Consider the following 22,106-nt stretch of genomic DNA (forward strand, 5'->3'; position numbering starts at 1 on the left):
GAACTTCTAACCAGATTTTGAGCCCTCAGAATTCTAGTGCATTAATTCATGACACGTTTTTGGATCAGAATGGCACTTCATGGATATGCCAAGACTGGATGGTCATTTAGATTGAGAAGATTTTTGAATGTCATCTGGTTCAAATCCCAGTGGTTTTGGAGTGAGTCTTCAAAGTTTTATTGCAGATGAGCAGTTAGAGTGGGCTTACTTCCCAAGAAGCTGCAGTATTTATTACTTTAACCTTCAATTTAAGTTTATGGAAGTTGGGAATTCACACACCATTTCTTATGACTCTACAGCACCAGCTGTGGAGCTCCCCATCCCATGCGGAGGGAGGGTGAGGAACTCTTCCTTGTGGACACTATTCCAGTATTGTCAACTTATATCCTTGGGACCCTGGGTTGAGGCAGAGTGTGGGTGCTTGACATGGTGGTACCACTGTTCTGAATTTTTGGACACCACAGGCACATATAGCTTGGATCTGTGGAGAAATTGCTGTGCAGCACTGCACATGAACGTAGAACTTGATGAGTCTGTGAATCTTAAGTTGCCATGCAGCTCTGCACATTTTGTTTTTCATTTTATTTTTGGATTCCTATAGCTAATATGCATTGTGTTGAAGTATGCAATCTATGGATTTGCTTATTTTATTATCAGCATCATTTTCAGCTGCAGAACAATATAAATTGAACAGTCCTTTAAATTGACCTGCCCTTCAGCCTCTGTGGGGTAATAAATGTGATGAGACATGTCAGGAAACAAAATAACAGACTCGGAGATTAGGTTAAAACCATCTCCTTTGCAGAATATGAAAGTTGTATGGGTTTTACTGACCCTCTTCTTTTTTCCCATATGGTAGCAGTTCCCTGGAGATGTACTAGAACTCATTTTCTGTTCACTGACTGAAAATACAACAGTTGTGCTGTTTAATATTTTACTTTGAGAAACCAATTGATGTGCTGCAAATGAGAGTGTTTGTAGGCAGGTCAGCAATATCTTCCTCCTGTGATGAGGGAATACATGAACAGGATACAGAATGGTCTAATGTGCATTTCAAAGTTATGCACTCTTGGGGTTCCTCCCCTCCCCTGGAATTTCTAAACTGTCTGCATTATAATAAATTTATGTAAAACTGTGCAAAGGAACAATTGGAACTCATAGTTCTGGCTGCTTGGTTAAAATGGAAAAAAACAAATATGGATAGTTGAAGGTGGAGCTTTCAGTCCTTTTGTTTGCCTCTGTGCAAGCAAGCATTAACAATCAGAAAATAAATGGGATGGTCTGGTGAAACAGTGTGTTTTATTGGAGGATAAATGTTGTAAGCTTTTGACAGCAGTCCAAGTACATTATATAATGCTTCTCTGAAAATAGCATGATATTTTTTTTCTGGTCTGAATTATATTTATTAGTTCAGGTGAATGCTGGGAAAACCAACATCTGTATGTAACCGGCACTTAACATGAATTACTGATTTGTAGAGTATCCATCAGTCAAGGATGTCTTAAGCCAGTTTGTTTGATCAGAAAAATCTGAAACTAAGAATATTTATTCCTATGTAGCTAATGCTGACAAGCAGCATTTGAGAAGCTGGCACTAGCTGAGGTTGGTGGCATCTGAAGGTCAAACTTGGATACATCAAACCTGTCTTGAGAGTAACATGTAAACGTAGGCTTCCAGGTCCTGCTGAGTTCAGTACTCATGTGTGCAGCTGCTCCCAAGAGAAAAGATTATATGAACCAGTTGTACAAATGCTTGGTAATATCAGTAATCTGAAGTGTTTGTATACCCTTTGTAGAATAGCAGAAGAAATTACAGTTTTAAAGAATAGGTTTGGTTCTTTTTTCTAGAGGAAGCTGTTAAGATATGACCTGAATATGTCTCAGGAAAAAAAAATTACATTAAATTGCTCTGCAGTACACCTGTGATTTTTCTTCCTTTATTGTTCCTAGAGCCCTATTCATCTGTGAACGTGAATGTTGGAAGTGCTAAAAATACCAAATTGCACATGAGGCTTCTCCTCAGGCTTACCCAGTTTTGGGTTCAGAGATGTGTGTCCAAATGAAGCCCTTGGAATGATGCAGTGATACCTGGTCCTTTTCTGTATGCATGTCCTAGATCAGTTACCTGCTGAGAGCAGCATCCTTTGGCCATGGGAGTCAGGACTCATTAAATAAGTCATGACTTATAGATTAAGTCATATTATATGACTTAAGTCATGACTGCACGAGTACCATGTTGTCTTGTGTCTCTTGTGAGAAAGAGAGAGCAAGCAGAGCTCATCTTGAGTGCTAAAAATCCACACCCATTCTGCCCTTTTAATGAGATGTCAGCCTAGATAATTTAAAACCAAACTTCCCTTGTAGAAAATACAGAAAGCTTAAGTTTGTTTGTATTTTAGAAGAAAAAAGGAGGAGAAATGGGGACTTCCTATTTCAGCCTACAGAAATAATCTGATTATTAGTCTGCAGATTCAGAGTGTTTAATATTTGAGGAGCCTATTGTCTGACCTTCACAGTACTTTGTGATTAGACCTACAGTACCTATTATGTATCATGTAAAAAATGCTAATATCTGCTGGACATAGAGGTCTCAGACTCCAAAATGGATTTGAACATGGTACTTCTTTTCCAAACTCATGTTTGAAATATTGCTTTCACTTTCTTTAACCTTAGGATGTTTCCTGTGCATGAAGGTACAAGGAAGTTGTCCAAAATTTTTAATTTATTATGGACTTTTCTGATTTGTGGTTTTACACACTGTATAATTTTGCTTCTTTATTTCTTTAATGTCTCTAAATGCTTTTACTATTTAGCATTACAGAGGGAGAATATATTGGTCAAGAACTGTGCAGTTGTAGTACGTGTTACTAAATATTTCTTGCCGTTTCTGTCCTTTTAAACAGATGATACACAATTATATGGAGCACTTGGAAAGAACCAAACTTCATCAGCTAACAGGGGGTGATCAGCTAGAATCCACAACACACAGTAGAATTAGGTAAGCTATTTATTGCTCTCTCGCCCTGAAATGAGAAAAAATTCCATTCATTTGTGTTTGCAAGACTTTGTTCTTTAATCCTACAACAACGGTTTGGCTGAATCAGAAAGATTTGTTGTACGATTGCAATGCGGTAAGAGAACAACGTAGAAATCCATAGAAAGAGGCTTTTGCTGTCGTGCTGCTAAGCACTGAGATCTACTTCATGCATTAATTAGCCTTAAACAATTTCAGCTTTTTTGAGTGTTGGTGTTGGGGCAGGCAGGGAAAATGTCAGTGGCTGTCCCAGCACCGCCAAGGTCTGGCTGCGTCTTTGTGTGCGGGGCACTGGAGGTGCATGCGTGGTCCCTGCTCGTCCTCAGGGCTCGCTGGGAACAGATTATGCAGATCTGGGGGCTTTGGAGCCTCTGAACCCTTCGTGGAAGGAGGGAGAAGCACTCCTGGGCTGGCTGTGCCTCTGCGCTACCGCATCAATGCTGCGAGGAGCGGCGAGGGGGAGGAGGGCGGTGATGTCATTGCTCTGGAGCTGCTGCAGAAGAGTGGAACACTGCTGCTGCTGATGGCATTGTTTTTGTGGTGGCGGCTGAATGACAGACTTTGCCTACAAAGATCCCCCCTTGGCCCCTGCGTAGCCTTCTCAGAGCCGGCGTTCCACCATGCCAGCACAGCGCCATGAATCCGGGCTGCATGCTGCTGTTTGTGTTTGGCTTCGTTGGCGGGGCGGTGGTCATTAACTCGGCCATCCTGGTGTCGCTCTCTGTTCTGCTGCTCGTGCACTTTTCCATTTCCACTGGGGTGCCAGCTCTGACGCAGAACCTCCCAAGGATCCTCAGGTACTCTGACCCACTGAACCCTGTCTTTGTGTTCTCTTGCTGCTCCCCTACTTTGTTCTGCTTTTTCAAACGAATTAGAGAAGTAAATTATATATAAATGTCAGGCTTTGTTGTAAATGTGTCTATGTACAGACACATAATCTATTTTTTTTCATTGCCTTTTATTTTAGGTCACTTTATGTATCTCTAGTTTGTGCAAAGCTTTTAACATCAGTTTATTGTAACCTGCTGCAAAAGCTGCAATGTTAATGTCAGGGATAAAGCTCACGTTCAGTGTATTGTCAAGTACTTGGCTGATCTTGTGCAGCATAGATGTATGCAGTCTGAGGCTTTGTACTGTTAAACTGCACCTGTTTTAATCAAAAGGCTTATGTAAGATCAATTGATATTAAAACAACAGTAATTAATTGATAATGTTATCAAAAAATCTGATTATTGGTTGGTGGGGAAAAAAAGTCTTTCATTATTTAAGCATTAGAGCTCTTAAAGCCTATTCACTATTGTTCAGCCAAATGTTACCCTCTCCTCTGTTCCTGTACTTGTATGGCAAGTTGCCAGCTGTCTTCCCCCACCAGGTTATGTTCTGTTTGTCCTACGTGCTTGGAGCAGTAGCAGACAGAAATGCATTAGAATATTGTGGCCAGAAGTAGCCTTGACATGTTTTAATACTATAATTACAGATGGAAAACAGCTGGAAAAGTTATAAAATGCACCTTTCTGGCCTGAAAATTTGACATGTTTTAGCTGTGGTTATAAATTTAATAGTAAATTTTATTTTAAATGGGAAAAATGCTGGAAATTAGTGTTCTCTGAACAGCTATGTGCTTTTTCCTCCTTAACGATGCATGTAGACTTCATATGGTAATTTGCTTTTAACTTGGGTCTGTGAGCACAGAGATGTTCCAAAGGTTAAAGGCAATCATTAGATGAAAGAAATACCAATTTATACCAGTAGCTGATAAAAAACTTGACTGAATATTTAAATACGAAGAAATAAAATAAATTTTGATTGAAACCCTATAGATTGATCTAGTTAGTAAGGCTATGTTTGTTTAAAAGGGGGGGAAACCCAAACCCAGAACAAATATTTCCCAACTCTAAAACCAAACAAAACCAAAATGGAACTTCATATTCGGTAACTTATAAGATATTTTTAAGTTTTAGGAGTCTAAGAAGACTAAGGTTTAAGTCTAAGGTTTAAGGAATAGATTGTTTGTTTGTTTTTTATTTGTTTTGTTGGGTTTTTTTTTGTAACATGATTTTGGTCCCCTGGAGTATTTAATGGATTTGAGGGGTTTAGGGAAACTATGCTGTTTCCTGCTCTTCTAATTTGCTTTAGGAATTACACGAATTAGAATTCACTTTCTTAATCTTCATTAATTTAAAAAAAGAGATAAAAATCTAGGATGAAGGAATCTAATGGTAGAAGAATTGTTTCTATTTTGTAACACTAGTCATATCTTAGAACTGATCACCTTAAAGTTCTTAAAGGTTCCTGTAAATGCTTTAGTGCATCACTTCAGAGTAATAATTTAGGCCTTTAAAATACATGTTTACATTCTGCTTACCGTGGCATTTTCATATGTTTTTGGGCACTGGGAAAGCAGAAGAGGTTCTTTGCTTTCTGCTCAACAAGCAGTGAAATAAATTGAAATAGCTTCAGTCTCATTTCAATTATTTCATTTCATGCAGACATTCACATAATAAACCTTAGTTTCCAAAATTAGTCTCTTTTGCAAACTTCATTTACTGTACAGTCTTGCAATTCACGTGACCTCTGTTCCAACACATCAAAATATGTTTTATTATAAAATTTCTTTCAAACTAATCTGGAAAAAAAAAGCGATGTCAGGTATGAACTGTTTTGGTGCCCATTTAATATTCTCTCTCTTGAGGATTGCAAAGCATCTGCCTTTCTGGCAAGTCCTGCAATAAGGAAATGTGCTGGAGCCTCTGCCTAAGTTCAAGCCCCTCACAATGCAGCTCTGTCAGCCACTGAAGAGGAGCTTTTCTTCCTCCTTTTTGTTCCTGCACTTCTTATCCAATGGAATGGCCTGTCTTTTGTTCCTCACATGCCTGAGAGTTATGGGAAATCTAAAGCAAAGCAGGACGTGTTACAATAGTGGGAATCCTTGGAATCCACTGCGGGGTTTCTCATTCCAGCAGTTGCAGATGCTGGAACATTATCAGCTCTTTTGAATTTTGTAACCCAGGCTGATTTTGCTTTACTCATTTTGCTGCCTGCAACTTCACAATTAATGACTTAATTTGGAATAATATTTCTGAAAGGCCAAGATAGCTCCAATAGGAGAATTAAGTGTAAAGGTTTTTGTGACAAGGAGCATATTTGTACACCTGGACTGTAAAGGTTCATGCCAATTAGAATTGTTTGCTGTTTGAACATTGTGATTTTGACAATGTAAAATTTGCCAAAGGGAGTTTACTGATTAATTGGTAAATAAAATCCCTTCTTCACTAACTTTTCTTCAAAGTAAATAAAATCAAAAATATGTCCAAAAATGCTTAACTTTTGCTTTTCAGTGCTCCCTGCCATATATTATCATGTATTTTGTATGCAAATACCGATTCTGCCTAGGATATGTTTAGTTTGTGAGGGGCCTTGTGAAAGAAAGCACATTTGGTTGTGACTTGACCTTTTAGAATGCTAAAATGTGAAAACTATGCCATCACTTGTGCACACTTTTATCTTCTACTATACTTAAAGCTGTGCTACTTTATTATAATCATTTTTTTCTGCATTACATTGTTCTGCCTAAACAAACACTTTGCTTATCTCAGTTCTAAGCCTGGCTGATATTTTTTCCTTTTCAGGACTAGCCAAAGCATCTTATGAATGGCATTGCACACAATGTTTTTGTCTCTTCCTAGCAGGAAGAATGAATCCTCTTGTTCACTGAGCACACTACTGACCTGGGGATTTTTTGTTTCTTTTTGGGGTTACTACATAAACCTTTCAAATTTCCAAATGCTGTTTGCCATAGGGAAGTAGAAAGAGTGAAAAAGTGAAAATTTGTGATGAAATAATTTGCTTTGCTGGCACAAGCTTTTGTGCAGCTTCAGGGTGAAGCAGAGTGTTGAACTGATCTTGGGTAAAACTACACAATTTTTAGCAGAGCCAGTTGTAGCATTGGTAATTCCCTGGCCCATTTCTTTTCTCTTACACAAATGCATGTAATTTCTGTGATCTTCAGGAATAAAATACCCAATGATTTGAGAAGAGTTGCTTGAGGCTTACTGTTTACAATTTTGCAAATGTTTCAGTTGATGATTTAGCTGTTTGCTGTTGTAGAAATTATGTGGTTATATCTTGGAGAAAAAGGTGCAAAATGGTATTTTTAATAGTAGCCGATGAAAACTAATTTCAAACTCAAGTAAGGGAACACTTTTGTCTTATACTTGTGTTGGTGTTTTATGTCCGTGAAACTTCTGTTTGCTACAGATTAGATGCAGTATAAATCAATAACTGCTATTTAAAGCCATGGAATTGACTTGGCAATTGTGAAATGAGGAATTATTGGGTGCTGTGGCACAGTGTGGGTGTGCTGCACTGCGCATTTAATGGAGCAGCGTCTGGATGTTTGAATGTGGAATTACACCACTTCCCTGCTGATTCCAGAGGCCTGCAGGAAAATAAACTGTGGGACATCTGAGATGGCTGATGAACCCTGCCTGTCTTTCCAACAGGAAGGAGCGTCCAATATCCCTGGGCATCTTCCCATTACCTGCAGGAGATGCTCTCCTCACGCCTGAGGCTCAGAGGGAGGTGGCAGAAACACCGGCAGCAGAGCACTGGAAATTCCACGAGCTGAGCCAGCCACGGTCTCACACCAGCCTCAAGGTGAGCACAGCCTGGCTGCCTTGTGTGGCAGGAAAAACTCCCATAACAGATGGTAGATCTCTGGGAGGATGGAAAAAAAAACAAACCCAAATTGAAAGACAGGTGGTAGACCCCTAAAACCTCTCTGTATAAGGCAGGTGCATTGTTTACTCCAGTGAGCTTTGAGGGAACCTTCTTAGTACAAGAAACAAAGTTTTGGGGGCATTTTCCAAATGAGTGATAATACAGGTTAGTTCTCCTTTTATTCTCTGCAGTGGGTCTTTTCTTTCTGATGTGGGACCCTTTTAAAGGTTCCAACTTGCTTTTCTACACTAGATATGTTACTAGGTAGTGGGAACAGTCTAATTAGCTTTATCCTGCACAGCATTGCAGATGAGTTACTCCTTCAGATTTAATTACTGAATTTTTAAACTATTTTTTCTGTTTTTTCAGGCAACATAACCAAAAAAGTCAATTTTGCTAAGTCAACACAGCACTGACTTGCAAATGTTTAGGCTTTGAGATATTCTGATTAATTTGGTGTCACTTAATGAAATTGCTTTTGCTTTTCTTTAGTTCTAGAACAAATACTTGTAACAGTTTAATCTGTGTGGTTTCCAAGAGTAAGCTAAAAAGATACCATAAAGCCAGAACGATAAAATAGATGGGGTGATTTGAAATTCCCTTAGGAAAAGGACCAGTCTATTCCCCTTTTTTTCTTGTGCTATTGTCAAGCTATTTTCCTTGAGCTTTGTGTGTGAAAGTCAGTGATCAGTTTGTGCTGCATCAGTTAGTGGATGCTCTTGGAATACAAAGATGTTCAAATGTCTAAACAGAGCCAGCAGCTCTGCTGAGGTTTTATTCCTTGTTTGCGTGAGCTCTGGTTGCCCTCAGTAAGGGGCACCACTTCCTCCCTTCTGTATCTGCTCACTCAAGTATGAAGAACTATTAGCCAGTCCCTCAACTTCACCCATTCAAAAGGCCTTTGGGTAGTGGTTTTTTCTTTTCTTTTATTCCTTTAGAGGTGTCTGTATTTCTGAATGCTTTTGACAGAAAATCACATATTAATAATTGGTTATTCTGCAGTTTTACTATTAAACAATGACAACTGTCAGTAACTGATAGGCAATTAGTGCTGTATTTTTTATTTCTAGGGCTTGCAAATTCAGTGTGGAGATGTTACTGTAGGAAGCAAGCTTTAAATTTATGCTGATACACATAAATGTGTATTTTGCTTCCTGTCCCCACACAAATAAAAATTTTGCCTTAGTAAGTTCCAAAAGGAGAAATCTGTAAGTTAAAATTCATAGTAATCTTATGCTAAGTACAAGTGAGACAGTGTATGGTCTCTTCTGTGTTTTTTTTTAAATAACCTTAAAATTCAGTTTCATTTCATCCTCAAAAAGGCATGCAGTGAATTTGTGCTTTGCAAAATCTATTTTATTTTAAACCTGTTTTGTTCTTGACAAGTTCAGTCATGTTATCTTTAAAAAATTTAGCAGACTTGTCCAGGAGCCTTGCTCTCACCTCTGATTCCCAGACAAACCCTACAAGAACTTTTGATAAAGGGTTACCATCCTGCCTTTCTTTTGCACACAGCAGCCTCATGTTTCATCTTTATTTTCCACAACAAGATGACTCTAATGGTGTGTGCTAGAAACTATTGGCCTGAACAGGCAGACTTGTTTTCCTCTCTGCAGTGAGCTGTTGTTCACTGTAATGTGCTGCTTAAGTCATAGATCAGACATCTGATGTAGGTCTGGGCATGAATGGGAGGTAAAATGTGGATGAAGGAAAAGAGCCAAAAAAGGGCTGTTGGTATATTCAGGTTGTGTCACACACAATCCACTCTGCCCTTCCACCCAGTGCCTGATGCAGCTCTGAGTAATGGTCCCAGTCTGGATCAAGTCCATAATTAATGCAATACTTGTGGGTCTTGACACAGTGTCACTGTAAATTGTTACCAAGAATCAGCTTTGGAGGAGGAGCTGTTTACTGATGTTCCTTGGTCGATCTGAAATCTTAACTGGACAAGGAGTTACCACAGTTCCATGTCTCATTCCCAGTGTCAGCCAGTGCTCACAGTTCAGACTGGAAAGTGCATAAAACCTGAGCAAAGTGCTTGCAAATCTGGGAATGTTCATGGCCAGCCTGGACAGGGCTTGAAGCACCATGGTCTAGTGGAGAGTCCCTGCTCACCACTGGACTAGGGGTTGGAAGAAGATGATCTTTAAGGTCCTTCCCAGCCGAAACCATTCTGTGATTATGATTCTATGAATTACTACAGTTTTATATAGTTAAATCCATGTTTGCATCAGTGCTTCAGTGGCTGCTTTTTAAGGTACCATGTATATTCTGAATCATTAATTTTATATCAGCTTTGGGAAGATTAAGCAGTTCATTGTGCAGCTAGGAGGACTCTTAGAATGTTGCTTGTTTTCTGGAAGACTTCATGGAAAAGTACCTTAAAGTTGTGACTAAAATTATCAGCTGAGATCAAACATTACTATTAAAAATAAAGGCATTTTTATGTAGCAATAACTGCCTTAACATCAGTGAAACAGCCACAGGCTAAAGATGACTGTACTGGCTTAAAATATTCTTTTTATTTATCTGTCTTTGCATTTGCGTAATTTTCAGTATAATACAGTGGTTTTGTTGTCTGTTCCTTAGTTTATATGCCCAACTCTTCTATTAACACTTTGTGTTCATTTTTTACTGGTAATGGTGCAATTCTAGGATGAGCTCTCTGATGTTAGCCAAGCAGGATCCAAATGTACTACTCCAGCATCCACAGCTGCTTCAGATGATCCTGTGCTGCCTGCTGAAACCCCTCAAAAGGAAAATGTTGAAGGGCTTGCAAAGGACAGAGAGATGTCGAATGAGAAACTGGATGTAAGCAAGAATATTGAAGTACAGGCAGCTCAAGAGACAAGAAATGTGTGCACTGGTGAGCTGCTTCAACTTCTTAATGTAGGGTTACTATGGACCTCATATTTGATCACTTATTAATTATCTTTTGTTGTGCCACAAACGAAAATGGGTTTTTTACTCAATATTTTAAGTATAAAATATTGGTCAGAGGTTGTTTTTGGTGGCTAGTCCTTTTTTCTTCAGAATCAGAATTTTTTTATGACATTTCTTTGGCAGTAGAAAAGGCACAAAGTCACGAAGTATTGGACATCATGGTTTCAATTGCAGAAATAGTAGGAAATAACTGCTGTTGGATGACTTGTGTTAAATTCAGAAGGGATCTAGAAATTCCAGTGTCTGCACTAGAGTATCAAAATCTGTGGGTCTTTTCATTTAATTACCTTGATAAGTCTTTGAACGGAAGTATCCTAAGTTGGTGGTTCATTAAGAACTACTACATGTAGTTAATATGTCATGATGATTCTGATTATGGGCATGTACCACTTGCTTTGCCCCAGGGGGAAATGAAAATGAAGAAAAATCTGAAGTTCAGGCAATCATTGACTCAACTCCAGAGTTGGATATGGATAAAGACATCAGTGGATATAAGGGTTCCAGGTAAGTTGTGTTTTGTGATTTGAGGAAGAAGACAAATTTTAGAAAGTTATTTAAAGATGCTCTGTAGGGGAATTTTCCTTTTTCTTGTCTTTGTTTCAGTCTTGTGATGAGAAAGATAAAATTACCCTGTGTGGTGAATCTTAGGGGTGTAAGAGCTTTGTGTGAAAGGAGCCCTTTCTCTGACCAGAGGAACAGTTTGACACCTCCTACTATTCAGTTCTCTTGTATTCTTGTTATATTAAATGACTTCCAGTTTAGCTGAGCTGGCTGTTCTTCAGGCATTTGGGCTAACTAAGCCCTGACACAAATGAATTTATATAGGCCAAAACTTGATATGCTTTAATTTATTAAAATAATGTCCAGCTCAGTATCAGCAACTGCTTCAAGTTTGGGATCTTGATGGCACAACAGTATTTGAAAATATAATCTAGAACTTGTAAGCTAACTTAAAACTTGTGGGGCTTATTTGAGGGAACAAATGAACTACTGGTAAAAAAATCCAGAGCAAGCTTTTCTTTGTTTTGGGAGTGTTATCTCCCTGCTTTTCATGTCTTGTTTAATTCTCTGCCCAGCACTCCCACCAAAGGCATCAAGAACAAAGCATTTGACCGTAACACAGAGTCACTCTTTGAAGAGCTGTCATCTGCTGGTTCTGGCCTAATTGGAGATGTGGATGAAGGTGCAGATTTACTGGGTAAGAAAGGTTATTTAAAGATGCTGTATACAGCAATTTTCCTTTTTAGGAAGTACTTAATTATTATTGCTGGATTTATTGTTAGGCTTCATTTGCATTAAAATTGTTTGAGTAGCATCCTAAGGTAGTCATTGGAATGCAAAACCAGAGGAAAGTGTTTGTTCTTTCTCTCTGTATAACGATCTTAATCTTTTGGGGCACTTCCTTCACTCTTCTCCATTTCTCTCTCTATTTTCTCTTATGTAAGGATTTTTATCTTAAGGAAGGATTTTTGCCTTGAACTAGTTCTAGGTAGTTTTATTCAGGTCGTGCCTGATCTCTAGTGGCCTGGCTTTATCACCTCCTTAGGGATTTTAACTTGAAGGAGAATTGCAGCAAATGGAGTGGTGGTAATTTGAGAATCAAACTATTAATTTATAGGGGAGGGCAAACCCACATTTCTCCTTCCACTAAGCAGCTTGTTGTTACTTCTAGGCTGACTGAAAAAAACTTGAGTTTTGAGTTGACCAAGATCAAAAATGTCATCAGAAGAATGCTCTTTCTATAAACAACGTAGCAAGTTATGTTTTGCTATATAATTTTTCAGGCCTCATTTTGAAATAATGAATACTATGGAATGTATAAAATGCAGATGCCACTCTCGGGTGCTTTTGAAATGGGCTGTAGGCAGACAATCAGCAGCTTGTTTGCTTCTGTACTCTGACGCTACAAAAATACAGATTGTTAGCACTTAAAACTCCTGTGTGCAGTCTGGATTTCTGGTTGTTCACTGTTCCTCCAGAAACTTATTTTACATCAAACAGGTGACATTTCTGCAGGTATTACTCATTATGAGTAATGGGCCCATCTCCAGTCTGAGATGGTTTTTCTTTGTTGTCACTCTGTGAGGCTCTCCACATCCTTAGTGCAACATACTCCATCCAAAACTCTTGGATGTCATTCCATTGTCACAGGGACAACTAAGCACACATTCTGCATGCAAAAATACAGATACTGGAGAAGTATTAACATAGAGTAACACCCATCCCTTAGCTGTGATAAATTGATTAAAGAAATCAAACTATTATCAGGATATCCTGATTCTAATGCTTTGTTTTTCATGAGCAAAAACTAATATACTTTTTAGTATAACTTATTAAAGGTTTGTCAGTGAGTTTATTACCATTTTCTATAAATCTATTGCTGGAAGCACCAGTGTGTGCAAACTGAACCTAGGGTTATTCCTGCATTTGTTATGCAGAATGTGTTGGTCTGAAAATTTTATTTTAGAATCGTCATTTCTGTTTGAGGACAACTGTAGTCCAAAACCTGAAAAGCCACACCTGTATCCAGGCTAGTCTGTGTGAAGCATTTGGACGTGTTCTAAGTGAGCATTAAACTTCAGTATGGAGTTGTGTAAAAATAGTTAATTGGGATTCTCTAATCTGTTTTCTCTTGGGCTGCATACCCAGGGGAATATTCTGGTGTGTATGCTTCTTTTTTCAAAAAATCTTTGAAATCTGTTGCTTCTCCAGTTAGGCATTCTTGGCTGCTGCTCTCATAAAATACATTCTCTGCATTTTTTCTTTGCTTGGTAACTTTTTTTTTGCTGTTGCACCCTAGCTTTCTAGTTTTTGTTCTTGCATTATAAAAGATCCTGAAGCCTGTTGGATGTGATCCTAAGTGCTTTTATCTGTCAATATTGAAAATGTTTAAAAAGCAATAGCAACTTGAATAAAATCTCTTGATGGCTGTAGTATAGGGGATTTCACCTGATATTGATAAATTAACCATGGCTAAGTTACTTCAGTAAATATTATTTAATTTTAATCCAAAACCCAGAGAGGTAAATGTCAAAAAAGGGAACTTTGACTTGCATATCTATTTATAGATACTTATTTTCTTTGTTATCCAAATATCTTTAAAGTATTCTGCTGCCAAAGTTATTTAGAAAATTATATTCCTAAAGTATTTTAAAAGGCCTCCACCATTAAGATACCTTTTTCATTCATTATGTTAATCTTGAATTAACATAATTTCTGCTGTTATCTGTGTGGTAATTATTTTGCTGTGCAAGATGCAAAATAATTATTCTCTCCTGAAATTACCTTTTTTAAAATTCTGAAAATTATACAAGGTGTGCAAAAAATAGGGTGAGAAATTAATTTCCAGAAATTTAAGTAACACTGAAGTTGTTACTTGAAAAGTTATGTTCACTTTTTTTCATAATAGCATATTGATTGGAAACTTCTGAATGGCTTTGAATTTCTTCCAAGAACTCACAGAAAATGAGAGACTTTTATTGTTACTGATTTTTATAAAAAGTTTAACCAATGGAAATGGTTGCAACAAACTTAAATTCTTCAACATCAGTCTTCTGTATAAATCCTGCTTCTAATCATATCACATCCCACTTCACATTTTTGGTGGTGGCTTTAATTCACTCTTACTTCTAAATATTTTATTACTCCTCGCTCATACTACACCTCACATGAAATGTTTCTTGTTCTTGTTTTTGCTCTACATGGAATGCATGGGCTTTAAAGACCATAATTTCTTTGGTAAGGTATCATTTGTTCTGGGGAAATCTGCAGGGCTTTCACAATCTGAACTTTATATTCAGCATGTCTTGTATCCATAACTGATACTCTTTGGTATCTAACATGGTATAAAAGACAGTTGATCATTTTAAACTTAACTTTTTGTGGTCTAACACTTCTGCAATATATGCTGTGTTTGGTTTTTGACTAAGTATTGTAACATCTTCTAAAAATACAGAGTAGCAGCACTGGCCTGTGCTTATTCAGGGATGTCTTCGGGCTTTAATTGAAGTCAGATTGGGAGAAGGTGGGGGGGAAAAGTTTTAGAAAGTAGGTTGGACCTGCAACTTCAGCTAGTTCACAGTTCTTCTGACAAGTTTGTCATACTTAAAATTCAGTTGACTTTAAACAGTGGCAAATCACAAGTTTTGTGAACACATTGATTTTACTTGCTAATTTCATGTGTTTGTTTCCTTTGAAAGGAATGGGGCGTGAGGTTGAAAACCTTATTTTGGAAAACACTCAGCTGCTGGAAACAAAGTAAGTGAGACTGTGAGGAGTCAGAAATACTGACTTCCTGTTAGTTCATTATATCTTCAATATCCTGATGCAGAATTGAAACTATACAAATGTGCTTTCAGTTCTAAGAGTAGTGGAGGTGTATTTGTCTGAGTTGGTCTTCTAGAAATTGAGGGCCTAAGAAGCAAAATCTGCTTTTATCCTTGTAAGGCTCCAAGGCATGCAGTGCTGTGTCCTGATGAGATCAACTCTGTGAAAGACACACAGCTTTAAGTGCAGAGGCAAATCCAGTGGAGCACTGTTGAGGACTGATTTATCAGTACTTTTTTCTAATAGAGAGAATGTGAATGTGTTTGAATGTTGGAGATTTGGGGGGGGAGATGGTTTGACTTCTAAGAAAGCTGTATCTTTTTACAGTAGCTCTGTGTAATAAATGGGTAGGTCTTCAAAAATAAATCCAGGCTGAACTGTGAGACCATGGTCATCATTATAACCATGTGTTTTCAATGTTCATGTAGAAATGCACTGAATGTAGTGAAGAATGATTTAATAGCAAAGGTGGATGAATTGACCTGTGAGAAGGATGTACTACAAGGTGAATTAGAGGCTGTAAAACAAGCAAAACAAAAGCTTGAAGAGAAGAATAAAGAATTGGAAGAAGAGCTGAGAAAGTAAGTTTAATTTAATTAATGTAAAAAGTAAAAGAAGAAAAACTCTTCTGTGGTGTTTAATGCAGCCGGTTTTTATTTTGTATCTAGAGCTCGTGCAGAAGCAGAGGAAGCAAGACAGAAGGCTAAAGAGGATGATGATGTAGGTGGATATATGTGTGTGTGGTTTTGTGTGTGTAATTTAATGGGACACTAGAAGTCTGTGTGTTTAATGAGTTCTACTAAAACTTACTGCCTAATAATTAGTGGTAAAGTTCCTCTCTGTGTAGAAATGACAGAAGGTCTAAAGGGCACAAGTAAACTTAAATTGGCAGTGATTGGTTTGCTTGCTTTCCTCTCTGCCCACTATTATCACACTATTTTTTTTTGAAGAACTGTTTTAATTCACAGTATATCGCATACAAAGGATGGGAGGAGAGGAAGGTAAAACTCAGATTTCCGAGTTAACTACTTGAAATCTGGGATTGTGCCCTAGCCTGGCTGTTACCAGGAGGCAGAGGGTGGCTCTGCAGGGCCCTGTGGTGCTCATTTGTCCCTGCCACGTTTGTTTTTGTGTGCCCAGAGCGATGTCCCCACGGCGCAGCGGAAACGCTTCACACGTGTGGAAATGGCCCGAGTGCTGATGGAGAGGAACCAGTACAAGGAGAGGCTGATGGAGCTGCAGGAGGCTGTCCGATGGACTGAGATGATAAGGTGAAAAGGATCTTACAGAATCTTGCACAGAGCTCCTTGTGGTTTTTAACTGCAGAGTGATCTGGTCAGCAGGTTCATTGCCTTCTGCTTGTTTTCCTCATGCCCATGAGGAACACTGTTTTTAAGTTATGGGCATAAAATTTGTCAGAATAGTTCTTGGTGATACCTTACCAAGTGGAGTGAACATCTTCATCACAGTGAAGATGTTACTTCATATGATGTGAAATACATTTTTTCAAGGGATTCTTATTTTAGAACAGTTACAAAAGTTGGTAATTATAAACAACATTAATCTGATGGGCAGTAAAAATTACTCTGTGTGTACACATACCTTGTGATGTCAAAATACAGATTAGGTAGCCTTCAGACTAAGCATAATTTCTTTGGAAGGACTTAGGTAATTCAGGATAAAACAGTTGGAAGTTGTGCAAGGTGTGTTAAATATGAGCAATAAAGATGGTGATTTGGTCTCATTTGCATCCTGAATATTTAGTTGTTTGGAAGGTATAGTTTAAAAACCTAAGTCTCAGACCTCAGCTCATCCTTGTCCCTGAGCACAGGTATCAGAGGCTGTGGTGCTGCCTGCTGGCCATGGACAGCAGTGACATGTATTTGTTCCCATTGTCCTCATGCCTGTGACTGTTTGGGAGGAAAAATGCACATTCTCAACAGCCATGGCTTGTTCTTCTGTAGCTTTGTCTGATGTAGAAATCCTCTCCTCTCTTATCTATGGCTATAGGAACACTTACTTTATCAATTATTTACTGATGTATTGAAGATTAAGAGGCTTTAAAACAAAAAAGCAATGGTTAAAATATTAAATAGGGGGCAGAATAATTTTAAATGGTTTGCTGCTTTCTTCAAGCTCTTTTCTTTACAAAGTGTTATGCAGACTTGTCTCTTCTGTCTGAAAAGTTGTTAGTTTGTTTGGGTTGCAAAGAAATGTGGATGAAGTTTATTATGTAACTTTAGTTCCTCTAGTGGGAATTTCAGTATTGTCCTCTGATCAGTAAAGAAGTAGCAGTGTGAAAGAACAGGTTCTGTTATTTTCAAGATGTTATCCTTTTCAAAAAAAAATAAGAGTTACATGCTGTTCCTTTTCCTTTTTTAGTTGTTGTTTACTCAGTAAACTTGGAATTCATTTCTTGTAGAGCATCCAGAGAAAATCCAGCCATGCAAGAGAAGAAAAGATCAAGCATTTGGCAATTGTAAGTATAGAAAAACAACTCACTGGCAGAAATAAGTAAAAACTTCAACCAATTAGCTGGCACATTTGTGTATGTTAGCTAATTATTTTTTGGCAGATGAAGATCTCTTAACCCTTTTCTTGTTGCCCAGCATGCCAACTTGGTAAGATTGGTCTTGAAGACAAAATGTATTGTAAGCCACAGCATGTAGTGAGTGGCTGTGAACTTTGTGAAGTTAAATGCCAAAGTGCTGGAATTTTTCTTCCTAGCTGAATATGCACCAGGATTCTTCTGAACATTTTTTCCATATTCGTTTTTACAATGAAAAGTAGAAACTGAATAGCACATGTAGGTTGCATTTACTTCAGCTTCTTTTCCCTCTGTGAAGTATAGCTTACTGATTGTTACATTCTCCTTGCTGACCTCAAGCTCTTTAAATCCAAACCAGTGTTTTTCACAACGAGATATTTGTCAAATAATCCTTTTGATATTGTGATTTGCTGAAGACTGTTTTATTTTGTTGCCTAGAAAATAGTGAGGTTTTTAAAATGTTCTCTGCATGAACTAGTGTCCTTCATAGAACTGTCCAGGTGTGATGTTCACATCCTAATTTTGTTGGCTCCCTGTAAATGTTAATTCACAATGAAGTTCCCATTGAATTTGATAAATGGGATAATAATCCTTTAAGAATTTTTCTTATGGACATGAGATCTTGTGCTTTGAGAGTGTTAGTGAGTGTGTGGTGGCTGCTGCTATGTTGGGCTCCAGTTTCTTACTTCAACTATCTTGAGCAGGCTGTGTTTTGCCTGCATAGTCAAATTTGGATGTATCTGACAAATCTTGACTCTTGTCTTTTTCTCTTCTAGTTTTAGCAGGCTCTTCAGTTCATCCAGCAATACAGCAAAGAAACCAGAACCTCCTGTCAATGTTAAGTATAATGCTCCAACCTCGCACATTACTCCATCTGTCAAGAAAAGAAGCAGCACCTTATCTCAATTACCCAGTGACAAATCTAAAGCCTTTGAATTCCTCAGTGAAGAGTAAGACATTTTGGTTTTATACTTGTAGATATGCTTTATTAAGTGTTCACTCTTCTAGTCCTCTGAGATTACTAGCATGCTGCTAAGTGAGGTATAATGTTCTCCTGAAGTGAGTGTTGATTCATATAGACTCAAGATAATGCAGAGTGAAATGTGCAGAGTGGGTGAATATTTTCAGCACCTGGCTGAAATATTCTACTTGGTAAATACCACTGTCTTTCAAAAAAGTGCATTTAGGCACAGGAGGCAATATTTGGTACACTTCAATACGCAAATGTTGTAGCTGGGCAATAACTGTACAGGTACTTAAGGTTCATTTAAGAGTCAGGCTAACAAGTATCTGTAATTATTTTTTTCCTTCTGTGCTTTGTTTTGGCAACATATGCTTGTGAGTTAGAACTTCTAAAGCTCCTAGTAGAGGTACACAACCCAAATTAATTTCTTTTAAGTATGCAATAGACTTTCTGGTTTTGCCTGGTTTTTACCAGTCCCTTAAAAATAGCCCACAGGAAACCTGGTATTTTGATAGGTGAAAAAAACTAGGGATATCCTTGGTAATCCAGTGCTTCCACAGAGATCTTTGTTGTGAGGTTAACAGCAATTCCCATTTCACAAGAGATTCTAAAGAGCAAAAGTAAGAAGTTCATCAATCCTGATTCTTGCCCAGAACTGAAGCCAGTTTAGCCTCACGCCGGGAGCAGAAGAGAGAGCAGTACCGCCAGGTGAAAGCTCACGTCCAGAAAGAGGATGGCAGAGTGCAGGCTTTTGGCTGGAGTTTACCTCAGAAGTACAAACAGGTATGATGTTTTCAAGTGTAATGGTAACAGCTTCATGTTTTGTTACATTTGACTAAGGTATGATTTTACAGCTTGTTTGATTGATTCCAGCTTTTTTTTTTTTTTAACTTAGCAGTAAAGAATCTTTCTAAAGGAAACAAAAATGCAGAACTCTTAATTGTGTTTAATAAATTCTGAGCAACTGATTCCAAAGATTGTAAACCTCTTTTAAAGGTAAAACTTCCTCTTTGTTTGTTTTTTTACCTAGGTGGCAAATGGTGGACAGGGTGAAAATAAGATGAAGAACTTGCCTGTACCTGTTTATCTGAGACCTTTAGATGAGAAGGATACCTCTATGAAGGTAGGATATTTCCAGCAATGTTAGAGAGATTTGGGCAAACTATAGCTGGAGTATTTTTGTTTTGGACTCAATTACATTATTTTTCAAATCAAGTTGTTTCTTTTTAAAGCATAGTGAAGATTTTATGTCTCAATAAAATGTACATTACTTGAGTTGTAATTAATAACTTAAAATGGATTTTGGGTATATAATAATGTTGATACCACTTAGCATATTTAACAATGCTTGTGTCTCTTTTTTTAGTTTGAGATTCAAGTGAAACATTTATTTTTCTCCCAAGCTGTGGTGTGCTGTAGGGGTGAATCTGTCAGGAGGGAAGACACGAGATGGAGGGTCTGTGGTTGGTGCCAGTGTGTTCTACAATGATGTGACTGGTGTGGATGCAGATGGCAACAAGCAGCAAACAGGATCCCAGAGTAGCTTAGATAAACTAGACCAAGAGCTCAAGGTAAGGTCACTGCAAGGCGCATTTAATAATAATTATATAAATAATAAATAAATAAAAATTATATCATTATACATCTTTACTGTGTAACTGTAGAGTGATATGATATTTTCTAATCAGGTTCATTGGTAACAAATAGATTTTTCTTGGTTAGTCATTAGCCCAGGATATTTGGGTTATTGAATCCAACTATTAAATACTTTGATTCTTCCCTTGCTGGCAAATCTCAGGAGCAAATAAATTTTACATCAAAATGATGGACTGCTTATACCAGTGCTGCCTCCTTTAAAAACCATTTGTGACAGAACTGTTTATGTTCTAATTGCCATGAATGGGATTAATATTAAGAGCATAAAAACAAAGTCTTAATTTTAAAGTCCTTTGGTATATCACATTAACCTGTGGTGATACTGAGTATGGTAGTTGGCTTGTCAGTAATGTTTTTATATTATACTGGTCTAACTGTATAATTATGCAGTGTAATTATAATATTTTCTGCATTTCTAATATGTATGTATTATTAATATGTATGTACATATTTTAATAAGTATGAAATATGAAGGAGGTTTATACTTCAGATATGTGGAGAACAAGTAACTATATGTAATTTTACAATGGCATTGAAGATATTTAACTTCACACATATTTATGTATTTTTCTGTAGGTGAAAATGTAAGACCATAAAAGATCAAAGGTAATAATTCTATTCTTGTCCCCCTTTCTGTTGTTCATTTCTGCCTTTGTTGTGCTTCAGGATCAGCAGAAGGAACTGAAACATCAGGAAGAATTATCCAGTCTGGTTTGGATCTGTACTAGCACGCATTCTGCTACAAAAGTTATCATCATTGATGCAAATCAACCAGGGAATATTCTGGACAGTTTCATTGTTTGCAATTCTCACGTGCTTTGTATTGCCAGTGTGCCAGGTAAATACTTGGGCTGGTTCAGCTCCTGCTTTTTTAACTGTTTCTTATTCAGCTTTTCTTAGGCAATGAAAACCCACAGATTTGTTACTTACTGTGATAAAGAATTAATGTAACACAGCAGTAGGAAAGTGTTTAATTGTACGTTAAACTATTGCATTTCTACCCTACTGTTTCACTCTTTAGTTGGCTGTTGACCTAAATTAACTGAAAATCAGAGAGATGTCAGCAGCCAAGGGGAGCTATTTTGTTTGATGTACTCTAAACTGTGCAACAGTGTCAATATTTCATGGAATTGTGAGTATCACAAAAGGAATAATATGCTGGTTGCTTTTTTGACCTCTTCAGCCCCTTGAAGATAAGTAGCAAGTCTTGCAGATCCTCGCAGAGAGGATCTTTGTTGCATTTGAGTGTATTTTAAGTCTTGAAAGTATAAGAGGGTTGAACATGAAAAAAATGTTTTTTCTTCCAGAACAAAGGATCTATTGAACCTAAACTCTACATAAAGGTATAGATAGGTGCCCTTGCATACATGCACTCTTATGAAATCTAATTTTAGAGGAAGATATAATTAAAATATAAATAAGCTATTTGGAAAACCGCAGATTGAAATACAGTGAATGACATTGTAGGGCAACATGTGTCAATCTTGCTTTTGTTTCGTGAGCTTTGTGACAGCATCTTCCACTTTTGCTGATCATGTTAAAATAACCTTGTAGATAGAGGCTGTCTGCTTGTTTAATCTCAGTTGCTGGAGTTCATTCAGTTTGAAGCATAATGGTTAGAGAAGTGATTCAGCTTTATCCCTATGAAAAACACCCAGTGACAGGGCCCAAGGGAATGGCCTGAAGTTGTGTCAGGGGATGTTTAGGCTGGATATCAAAAAAAGTCTTCCCTAGGGGGTGGTGGGGCACTGAAAAGGCTCCCCAAGGCAGTGGTCATGGCACCAAATCTGCCAGCGCCCCAGGATTGTTTGGATAATGCTCTGAGACAAAGAATGGGATTGTTTGGTGTCTGTGCAGGGCCAGGAGTTGGACTGGATCTTGAGTCCCATCCAGCTCAGGATATTGTGTTATTCTGAG

At 37.8% G+C, this 22,106-nt stretch overlaps 1 protein-coding gene across 5 annotated transcripts in view; it reads left to right on the forward strand.

The window, feature by feature from the left end:
• Positions 1–22,106, forward strand: part of SPAG9 (sperm associated antigen 9) — a 58,094-nt gene that overhangs the window by 20,858 nt on the left and 15,130 nt on the right. For 3 of the 5 annotated variants that reach the window (XM_014255838.2, XM_005526715.3, XM_014255839.2), the window contains exons 4-18: positions 2,903–2,997; positions 7,536–7,689; positions 10,408–10,618; positions 11,100–11,199; positions 11,772–11,893; positions 14,895–14,952; positions 15,450–15,602; positions 15,690–15,741; positions 16,162–16,292; positions 17,444–17,500; positions 18,346–18,519; positions 19,187–19,316; positions 19,564–19,656; positions 19,937–20,104; positions 20,856–21,027. In XM_014255838.2, the coding sequence (XP_014111313.2) occupies positions 2,903–2,997; positions 7,536–7,689; positions 10,408–10,618; positions 11,100–11,199; positions 11,772–11,893; positions 14,895–14,952; positions 15,450–15,602; positions 15,690–15,741; positions 16,162–16,292; positions 17,444–17,500; positions 18,346–18,519; positions 19,187–19,316; positions 19,564–19,656; positions 19,937–20,104; positions 20,856–21,027 (1,870 nt within the window). Of the gene's footprint in view, positions 1–2,902; positions 2,998–3,642; positions 3,831–7,535; positions 7,690–10,407; positions 10,619–11,099; positions 11,200–11,771; positions 11,894–14,894; positions 14,953–15,449; positions 15,603–15,689; positions 15,742–16,161; positions 16,293–17,443; positions 17,501–18,345; positions 18,520–19,186; positions 19,317–19,563; positions 19,657–19,936; positions 20,105–20,855; positions 21,028–22,106 lie in introns of those variants that run through there. The other 2 variants (XM_088065569.1, XM_088065570.1) reach the window with 2 other exon arrangements.

Source organism: Pseudopodoces humilis, chromosome 21 (assembly GCF_049639895.1).
Source record: "Pseudopodoces humilis isolate 2021_Gansu_Grassland_sample_001 chromosome 21, ASM4963989v1, whole genome shotgun sequence".
Taxonomy (NCBI): Eukaryota; Metazoa; Chordata; class Aves; order Passeriformes; family Paridae; genus Pseudopodoces; species Pseudopodoces humilis.